The sequence below is a fragment of the Spermophilus citellus genome (assembly GCF_964194105.1).
Source record: "Spermophilus citellus genome assembly, chromosome: 6".
NCBI lineage: Eukaryota > Metazoa > Chordata > Mammalia > Rodentia > Sciuridae > Spermophilus > Spermophilus citellus.
Genome location: NC_138187.1, coordinates 130250075 through 130261029, shown reverse-complemented (window position 1 = coordinate 130261029; position 10955 = coordinate 130250075). Strand labels below are relative to the sequence as shown.

The 10955-nt window shown below is 37.4% G+C and overlaps 1 protein-coding gene across 2 annotated transcripts in view; it reads right to left on the bottom strand.

The window, feature by feature from the left end:
* Positions 1-4404: 4404 nt before the first annotated feature.
* Positions 4405-10955, bottom strand: part of NUCKS1 (nuclear casein kinase and cyclin dependent kinase substrate 1) — a 36183-nt gene continuing 29632 nt past the window's right edge. Inside the window, exon 7 of one of the 2 annotated variants that reach the window (XM_081297487.1) lies at positions 4405-9809. In XM_081297487.1, the coding sequence (XP_081153613.1) occupies positions 9610-9809 (200 nt within the window). In that variant the 3' untranslated portion in view covers positions 4405-9609. The remainder of the gene's footprint in view (positions 9810-10955) is intronic. The other variant, XM_081297486.1, reaches the window with a different exon arrangement.

Sequence of the window (10955 nt, the reverse complement as noted above, 5' to 3'; positions counted from 1 at the left end):
ATGGTGCCGACTTGTGAAAAATGAGTAACCCAGAAGCCAGTAATAGAGCCATGGGGTGAGTAGGAAGAGAATGAAGGAAAGCAGGACTAGAGGATGACCTGCTTTGCTGATGGCCCAAGGCTGGCCCATTGTGCAAGGTCTAGGAAAATACCCACACCCTTGAACGAGATCCCGTCTCTATCCCCTATCCCGTGTACCTGAAACCGCACCAGCATTTGTTACAATAGAGCTTTGGAATCTGCACTCTGCATTGTTCCAGGTTTACCAGGAAATGCTGTTTATCTTGCAGTCCAGCCAACTGTGTGTCTATCTACAGAACAGCTGGTTCCACATTCATTTACAAGCATTATATTTGCCTCAAAAGCACTAGCCCCATGGAAACCAACTGTTCCTTCCCAAAAACAAGAGAAGGAAAAGAGAGAGTGGCAAAATGAGGTCAGAGGCAGGAGGGAAAGACAAAACAAGGAGCTTGGAGTTTGAAATTGAGATGTGGCATGCATTAGGTATGAAGTTAGATTAAGGGGCTCAAGATTATGTTCTAAGATCTAAACAGAATGTCAATTCTTTTTTTGTGTGTGTGGGGAATGGACACTGGGGATTGAACTCGGGGAATTCGACCACTGAACCACATCCCCAGCCCTATTTTGTATTTTATTTAGAGACAGAGTCCCACTGAGTTGATTAGGGCCTCGATAAGTTGCTGAGGCTGGCTTTGAATCTAGGATCCTCCTACCTCAGCCTCCCAAGCCACTTGGGATTACAGATGTACACCACCATACCAGGCAATTGAGTCTTTCTTGATTCCTCAAGACATTTAGTGCCTTATATAAGAAGTTTGTTTTATCATTATTCTTAACCACTTTAGAAGTAAAACTGTTTTTGAAGAGCTTAGTACTTTTATTCCATTATAGCCACAGGTAAGGATTGATTAGGGCTGGGAATATAGCTCAGTCAGTAGAGTGCTTGCCTAGTATTCACTAAGGCCCTGGATTTAATCCCCAGTACCACCACCAAAAATATATAAATAAATAAATAAAAAATTTTTGAGTATATGTCACTATTTACACTTTTTGGTAAAGATCATTATTTGATAATCTATTTTTGGTTAATTATACCACAGTTCATTAAATGGATAAGAATCACTTTTTGCCACATATCCAATCAGCCATGGTTACTAAATTGGTAGTCTTTTTTTAAAAAATTATTTTTTAGTTGTAGTTGGACGCAATACCTTTATTTCACTTATTTATTTTTATGTGGTGCTGAGGATTGAACCCAGGGACTCGCACATGCGAGTCTACCACTGAGCCACAACCCTAGCCCCCAAATTGGTAATCTTTTCCTAACATTTAGGCCATCCTTTTCCCTGGGTCAATTCCTTTCTATCTCCTTCAGAGCCTGACTCAATTTATCCACCCTATCTCTTGTAGTCAGGGGAATTCTGACTACTTAGAGAGGACCTATTCCTGTTCCTACCCAAGACAGAGACAGAGGACACATTACATACCCATCAGACAAGGAGGTAATCTTACATATTGGAATAAAATGGCTTTTGTGTATATATTATATTCAACTTAATAGCTAAAACATTACCAATAACACTAATATATAAGTGTACTCTTCCTTGCTCTACCCGTTCTTTAAAGTTAGATTTCTAAACAAATCACTTCTGGTGCTAGCTTAAGAGTAAATTCAAGGCAAATCTCATTGGATTGGTTCAAGTTACCATTGTTACTTGCTAATTATTCCCAAGATTTTTTATCATGTTTTAAAGTAATTATTTGCTTTACTAGGATGGAAACTCTGACTGCACTTTCTTGCTCCTGACCCCTGAATTAATACACATTTATTTCACAATATTTGTCCAGGACTTTACTATCGAAACAGGGCACACCCATAAGCAACACCAATTTCTCCTGGTGGTGACCCAGTGAAAGCATGTCAAAATGGATAGCTGTTCACTTGATTAAGATAATGGAGGGAAAAAGAGGCATGTCATCAAGATCAAGGAACAGCTGGGCACAGTGGCACACACCTGTAATCCCAGTAGCTTGGGAGGCTGAGGCAGGAGGATTGCAATTTCAGACTAGATCGGGCGCATTCAGGGTGGTATGGCCATAGACAGGATTGCAATTTCAAAGCCACCTTAGACATTAGCAATAAAAAGGGCTGAGGATGTTGCTCAGTGGTTAAGTGCCTGGGTTCAATCCCCAGTACAAAAATAAATAAATAAAAATTAAAAACTGAGGAACACAAGCTACCACATTACCTGGAAAACGGTCTTGGTATTTGTTGTATGCAAATACATATATCAGTGCTTCTTATGCAAGAAACAAGGTTTATGAGCTGGAGGCCAATTTCAAAAGGCAACACCTGTTTCAAAGTAGGGCCAGGAGATCACAGCTGCATTTTGAAACCTTAACACACTATCATTTTGGGAGGCTGTCTACGTAAGTTTGGGAGTTATAAGAAGGGAACACCATGAGATTACAGGTGTGCATGAATCAAGAGATCCTATTTCCCATTTAACATCCAAAAAAGATTGCTGCTGTGTGTACTAGGATGATAAGTGTGTACACTTTCTAATCCAAGTAGTGGCAAGGTGTCCTGATATACAGGATGCAGAGCCAGTACCTGAACGTGAGAAAAAGCAGTCACAGTTGATGTGAAGGACAAACACTGCCCTCTACTGGCAGAAGGCAATATTATGTAGTCAAGATGACTAATCTTTTTCCTCAATAATTGAAAATATAAATAATAAATAATTTGAAAATATCCCCTGCTTCATGGCACTGGGGATTGAATCCAGAGGCCCTCTACCACTGAGCTAAGCCCCTATCCTTTTTTAATTTTTATTTTTTTGTAGTAGAGATTTAACCAAGGGGTGCTTAACCACTGAGCTATATATATCTAGCCTTTTTAAATTTTTAAACAGGGTCTTGCTAAATTGCTGAGGCTGGCTGAGATGACAGGTGAGCTCTACCACACCCAGCTATTTTTTCTTTTGAGACAAGGTCTCCTGAAAGGTTGGCCTTGAACCTGCAATCCTCCTACCTGTCTCCTGAGGGGTCATGGGAATTTTGAAGTACTTAATGAAAAATCTTCATACCTCACTGAAAAGTTGTACTTTTATTAATTTTTGTTGTTGTTTTGCATTTTGGGGGATGGAATCCAGGGCACTGAACTGCTAGGCAAACACTATCACTGAGCCACATCCCCAGCCCTTTCATTAAACCTTTGTTGTAACTCATTGGATTGGTTCAAGTACCATTGTTACTTGGAGATGCCAAAGAACAGCAAAATGCTACTACCAGCTGTGACAACATGACACAAACCTGATTCAAACCCTTGTACCACATACTAGCCCCATCAGGTATCACATCAAGACTCATTCTACTTGAACCAGTCTATTTTCTGTAATATTGGAAGGAAAAAACATCTTGCCTATTTCATAATCATTGTGAAAATTAAATGAGGTAATATGTAAACACAAACTTCATAAGACTGCAATGGGCTGTACAAGTACATTATTAATTACTGTACAGTCAGATTTTTAAATAAGTCAAGGTAGTTCTAAATATATTTTTACCTCCATGTGTTCAATGTTTAGCCACTTGGGGTTTTTGAAATTCTTTAAACCAGATTATATGTCTTTAGTACTGTACAGAAACTTAAAATTTGGTATATTAACCACAAAACACAGATTGAGGAAAAATGGATTGCTAACATTCTTCTGATATCCCACTTTGGGACAACTTTATTAGGAAATAAAATAAACCTAGCTAGTCACTGACATATAACAGCATGCACAAAAGCATTTAATTTCAAAGCAAAGGGGAGCATATAAGTCAGTTACAGTATTTGCTGACAAGGCAAGTATATAAATGAGGGGAGAGACTAAAAAGAATAAAAGCCCCAATAGCAATGTCATAGCCCTGTTCTAACAAGGGAGCTTGTACCATGTTCTTCATTTAAGTCATAAAAGATGATTTAGTGTAGTTCTAATTGGTATTTGAAATTGAATGGAAATATTTGTGAGCATAAAAATTATCTTTTATAATACAGATCGCTGAGATAAACTTTGCCCTTCACAATACTTCCTGTCTTTGGATAAGAACATGAGGAAAAACACTAGTTAGGGATCCTTCTGCACTCAGTCCAGTCCTCCCTCTCTTAGCTCATTACAAATTAGTGAACCCACTGCCTCTTGATTTTGTGCTTTCAAGACAAGATAAGCTTTCCTTTTTCAACAACAGGGGGGTCACTGTTAAAAGTTTCTAAATTATTCAGGGAACTGTTTCTCCCCAAAGTCAGGCTGGACAGAGATATGATGGGCCAAGGTAATCGGCTGTAAGTCAGTGTATTTGTTTTGAAGTATTACAAGAAGTACACAGAGCACACATCTGGGTTATAAAAGCCCTTTTATAAAGCCATTTTTAAACAAAACAAAAAAAAAGTTTACAAAAGAAAAAAAAAAGATACAGAAAAAGAGTTAACTTGCTTCGCATGTCCCCAAAAGAGGAAAAAAAAAAAAAAATAAAGGGGACAATGCCAACATGCTCAACAATAAGGGGTTCTTTTTCTTATTTTTTTTTAATACAAAATACAAGCAAAGGATACACATACTTAAAACAAAGCTCAGGAGCAGACACGCAGTCCTGGAAACCCTTCAATAAAAGCAAAGCGGAGTTTGTTTTTTTCTTTGTCTATGCAGATACATACAGAGACTGGGATATGTAAAAATTAAGTATCACAAAAGACCATCACACGATTCTACCAATGCATGTTGCATCTATAAGCCACGAACATGGTCAACAAAATCATGTTCACTTCAACCCCATTTCACTTAAATTAAAGAAAAAAAAAACTTTTAAATAAAGTGGTTACATTCAAACTTTAACTTCCTTAGTACCATGCTGCAGATTTCAGCACTGTTAAGGTATTGCAAGAATGCCCAACCTTCTGGTGTCAGATCATGTATCTAGCCACACTGCAATATGAAGAAAGGGTCACAGCCCATGGACTAATTAATACATTTAAGCAGGTTCCTTTCTTTTACCCTTCCTGCTCAGAACATAAACGATTAAGGACTAAAATCAAGGAAGACTGGGAATTTTAGAGCTGGCAAAATGAAGTCTAAAAGATGAATCAAAGCAAACAATTACTGAGAACTTGGCTGCTGCTTAACCTGGCAAGTCTGTCTTTCCTGAAGTCTTACAGGATTAGGTGTGTAAGGTTTGCTGCAACACGTTCATGGTAAACAAACTAAGTAGAGCTCTTATTTACAAATCTTGTAACAAATACTTCTGGAGGAAAAAAAGAAAAGAATTCACTAATTTCCAGAAGACAAAGGTTTAACTGCCAGACGTACACAAACACACACTCACACGCACACCCACACGATACTTCAGGGGTTTTTATACATGTTATTTTAGGGCATAAGCTGAGTACTACACCCCCACACCCCATCAAAAAAATAATAAAAAGGAACAACAAAAACCCCAATTTTACCCTCCCCCCCATAATCTAGAAAACCCTCCCTCACCCCTGATGTACAAAGTGTCTGCACAACCGGTGGCATTCTCCCAGCCACACAAGGCATGCTCATACAGATGTCACCAGTCAGTCACTCCATTGGCATGGCAACGGGCAGGTATACGGGATTTTTCCCAATAGTGGTTATTAGTCAGCACCACTGTGAATTTTATCAATTAGGCTTTGAATAAAAGTATAACTTATAGATTTGATATTTAAAAAGAATCATATTGAGTTTGTCTAAGACAAAAGGAAATGAGTTGAGAATGAAACTCAGCTAGATAGCTTGATGTCCCAATATTTAAACAAAAAACCAACTGTCCAAGTAAACTCAGCTTCATCCACAGAGAAAGGAACAGATTTCTACCCTCAAGAGCAACCAGCTTATTTTCCCTACCCTTTGGCAGGAAATGTGTATGTACTACTTGTTCTAAGTCTTTCAGCTTGAATGCCATAAAGACCACAGCCCGGTTTTCTTCCTTTCCAAATTACCTAGGTGAGTTTTTTTCTGTTTAGCTACTGGGGATGCAGCCAAATAAAGACTGACACTCCAAACAGCAACAAGGGCCTCACGGTCTTTTATAAAGCTTTCCCAGTTACTCCTACTATTAAAATCTGCTCTTGCCTTTCTAACCCTTAAAACAGCTCTTACAATGAAGTTTGTTTAAAGAAAAGCATTATTCCCTTCCCCAACCAGTATTCAAAAATCCACTTGTTACTTGAATGTTCACGGACATAAAAAGAACTATTAAAAAAAAGTGACTCAAGTTCAGTGTAGCTGACCATATTCACAAGTTACCAAAAAAACTACTAGAATATAACTCCAAATTCCATTTTTGATTTGTTATCTGTAAGACAATGCTTGAACTTACAAAGAATAAGTACTGAATTTGAGGATTGAACTGGGGCAAACCAGTTACTGTGGGGAAACAAAAACAAAACAAACGAAAAAAAACCCCACAACCCACTATCAAAGCTTCTTCAAGAAAACTCAATTACTATTCTTCCAGATCAAAAGATTTCCACTCATTACCTCCCTAAAGAAGGAATCACCCATTAATTTTCCTTTATAGAATCAAAATGGAGGGGAAATATGAAAGGGAGAAATGTTTTAGAAAGTAGGACAAACCTACCATTACTGAGATTAATATTTATCCTTTGGGCCCACTCCTCTGATTCCAATCTGAGGTGACGAGGGCTAAAAGCAGCAGCAAGTTACCAATGAGTAAGAGGGAAGCTATCCATTTCTAGTTAGGGGAGGGGAGGCTGGAAAAAAAGAACCTTAACAACTAGAATGTAGTGTCAGTCAGCATAGCTGCCGAAATCTGTTACAGAGGTAAACCTAGCACAGCTAACTAAGAGAATTCGGATAACATAAACAAGCACCTTCAAAGTTAATGTCCCACTTCCTGAGCACTGCAAAATAAGACAGTGAATGCTATTGCCACTTCACCATAGGCACACTAGATAAAAAGAGAAGTTCAGCCGAGGGAGGTGCCAATGGCTGGCCACTATTGGCTTATAGCTACAACACATCCTGACATCATTATCAAACCTGACTATTGGGCACCTGTTTCCAGTTGAGTCACCAAAACAGTCCTCCCATTTGCATGCATGATTTGAGGGGAAGACTAGAGTGTTTTAAATCATCAAAAGAGGAGAAAACAAAGGTAATTCAGAGCCTGTCTCACCTGGGGACACAGATCCTTCTGTCCAGCCTATTAGAAATAGAAAATATATTTTTCAACTTAATTATTTTTAAAAGGGACCCTAAAAGAGAAGCCCAATCAAATGCACACAAGTTAACTAGAATACACGATTATCTCTAAAGTATGTGCATATATCACGATCAGAGATGTTAGTGCAGAGTAATGTCTTAAAGAGACAGTTACACACACACAAAATAAAGAGAACTCCTCCCCAATCCTTACAAAACAAAACCTTTCAAAAGCCCAGATGTTTCTAGGAATGTAAGACTTAAAACCCCCAAACAACATAAGTGCATGGTGGAAACACTGATAGGTCTTTTACTTACAAACACAAACCTTTTTTGTTAAAAATGGATATCTGAATAAAATCACTAAAGCACAGAAAATAATCCTTAACACCCTCATTACAATGTTTGCAACCATAAATTTAACCACCATGTAAGATAAAAATCCAACTGCTATTTATGTTCAAGTCCTGCAATTTTTGGCCATGTATTAAAAACTCCTTATTCATTCTTTAACACACAGTGCAACAATGAAATGACTGCCACTGGGTGTTTTTAAAAAATCAAAGTTAAGAATGTTCCTTAAAGTGTCTTCATAATTAAGAGTGAAAATAATTCCTTAAATAACCCTTGTCCTAGGAACACCTGCAAGAAAGTTATATTGTCTGAGAAATACATGCTGTCGTCACTTAAAAGACAGAAAGAAAACAAGAGGAAGATATAGAGGAAGCAAATCTCAATTAAAAAGCAGGAAAAATGCAGAAATTAAATTTCACCATATTTTCAATTTATTATTATACCAGGATCCCTCCCTAACCTTTGCTCCTTTTAGTTCAGGGTATCAGCATATGGAGGATCAAACTTGCAAATCTATTTCCTAACTACTTTCCTAAGGCATGTAAAATGTCTATTTACCAATGGCACACAGGCCTCCTAAATGCAGGATTTCTCTAAGCTTGTTGAGTCTCAGTCTCTTGCTTTGAGAAACATGAGCAGTAAGCAGGGGGTCAGACTAAGTCAAGAAAAGCCAACTCAATAGTATGGAAGCAACATTTAACATACTTCCTATCCTGTCAGTAAGTGAAGAATAGTTAGGAAAAGTGTCCCCTAGTGAGCTGGTAGGCCTGGGGATAGGGGGCGCAGTGGTGTTCTATGTAGCAGCAGGAAGCAGAGATGTACTTCACACCATATTTCTACAAAGAAATGGGAAGATTGGGATATAAAAAGGAAAATGTTCTATAACAAATAACCGCATGGTTCATGGGATCTGAATGTACATTTATAGCATAAAAAGAATTTCAATTCTGTTTTCATAAAGGAAATACCTCAACTCTCTGTGACTGAGTTTCATATTAACCGGAACTTTATTTGCTTAAAACCTAAAACATTGTCAGTTTGAGAAGAAACCCCCTGTGATGTGTAGATTCACCTTACCATTCAAATTCTAGGGTGTCTATTTTCTTTTTTTGATCCTTGGTAAAATTTTATCCAAAAAACAGGATACATATATATATTTTTAAAACATGAACCATTAGAGAATGAAATATGAAATCAAGAGTGATTTCAGTTTTGGCGGCTCTTGTTTTTTTTTTTTTTTTTTTTTTTTCAGTTCCTTAAAGACTGTAGCAGGATAAAAGGATCACTGGCTCCGAGTCTCTTTGAGATAATAAGTGATGAGATAAAAAAGGAAAACCCACACCCCCAAATAAGGTCAGGTAAACCCAATCCCCAACCCCCAACCAGGTAAAAAATATGAGTACTTTTAGTAACAATTCAGAATTCATCTTTATATCCTACCTGCCTCATCAGTGGAAGTTTAGAGTCATGATTTTTTTTTAGACATTTATACTTATGCATATAGACATATAAACTCATATTAGATGACAACTGATTTTTTTAAAGAGTCCAGGCAGAGAAAAGAAGCAATCATTTTTAACTAAAACCTCTCTATGTTTTTGATTACTGTTCAACTTGCTATTGTTTAGCAAAAAGCAAAGTTTCCATAGTGTTCATCTCAAATCTTATTGCTTTACAACTGTGGTATACCTTCCATTAAAAATAAAAAGATGAAGCAGTCAATCCAGTGATTAAGTTGACATGGCTTTCATTGGGAAAGGGGGGTAGTGGCAAAGAGAAGCCCAATAGACAAAAGGTAACTTAAACACTTCAACATACAATGGTTTTCTTAAAAAAGAGAGAAAGAGAGAATGTTATTTTCAACAAATGGAAAAAAGCACTGAAAGCCCATGAGTCAAGCCATAGCCAAAACCATGTTCTATCTTACGTAGATTCTCTTTTTTCCCCCTCTTTTTTTCTTTTTTCTTTTTTTAATAAAATCTCTCCCCAAACCATTATCACTTTTAATCCTCCCCAGACTGGGCTTCATCTTCAGACCCTTCATCCCCAGATTTCTCAGGTGGGGGGCTTGCAGACGTCTTCTTTTCAGGAGGACTCTCTGGTTCTTCATCTTCTTCTTTGGGAGAAGGAGTCTTTTCCTTTGAGGCCTTTGAAGCTGTGGGGCGACCCACTTTCCCTTTGCCTTTCACTGGACTTGGCGTCACTGAAAGAAGAAAAACAATGTTTAGGGAAGAGAAAAAATGTCTTTCTGTAAGAATAAAATCTATAAAACACCAACCTATCTCAATTTCTAAACAAGTCTTGATATATTTCTACAATATGTTGTAGTAGGTTCCAAATATTTTTTAAATTTATTTTTAACTGATATATAAAAACATAAAAATTGTGCATATTTTTATATGGTATAATGTGATGTTTCAATATACATATATGCTATGTAATGTTTATAAACTTTTTTTTGGTGGTGGTACTGAAGATTGAGCTCAGGGCCTCACACATGCTGGGCAAGCATTCTACCACTAAGCTATCCCCCCAGTTCTTTTAAAATTTTTTCTTAATTTGGGACAGGGTCTTGATAAGTTTCCAAGGCTGGCCTAGCATTTGTAATTCTTGTGCCTCAACTTCCTGAGTAACTGGGATTACAGGTGCATGCCACTACACCCAGCTCCTCAAACAGTTATCTAATCATTTATCTAATGTTATCAGTAATACCTTTAATAAAGAAATATGTTACAGAAAATGCATGTCATCCTTAGTGGCTTGTCAAACTATAAGTGTTCAAGATGGAAACTGTTTTTACGTTTAAAAAGCAGGACAAGAAGAGGGAAAGATATGACTTAATGTGCATAGAAACTGAAGCCATCAAACAATTTTTGGTAGTTCCATCATTCCCAACAGCAAGAAGTATTTTTTTTTTTTTTAGGAAAAGTTAAAAAAACCTCTAATTCTACATGGGGTGTGGTGGCTCACGCCTGTAATCCCAGCAACTCAGGAGGCTGAGACAGGAGGATTCCATGTTTTAGGCCAGCCTCAGCAACTAAGCAGGGCCCTAAGTAACTCAGTGAGATCCTGTATCAAAATAAAAATTGAAAAAGGCTGGGGATGTGGCTCAGTGGTTAAGTGCTCATGTGTTCAATCTCTAGTACCAAAAAATGAAACCAAAACAAAACTCGTAATTCTATTTGCCAGAACAAAACTACTTACACAAAAAGCAAATCTAGATTTCTGATTTAATTAACAAACTAGCTCCAACTAGGGAAATATCTGGCAGAAAACATCAGGACTGAGAGAAAATAAATTCATATTTTCAAGAGTGATTTTATTCTCATAGTACAGAGAATGAGGCAGA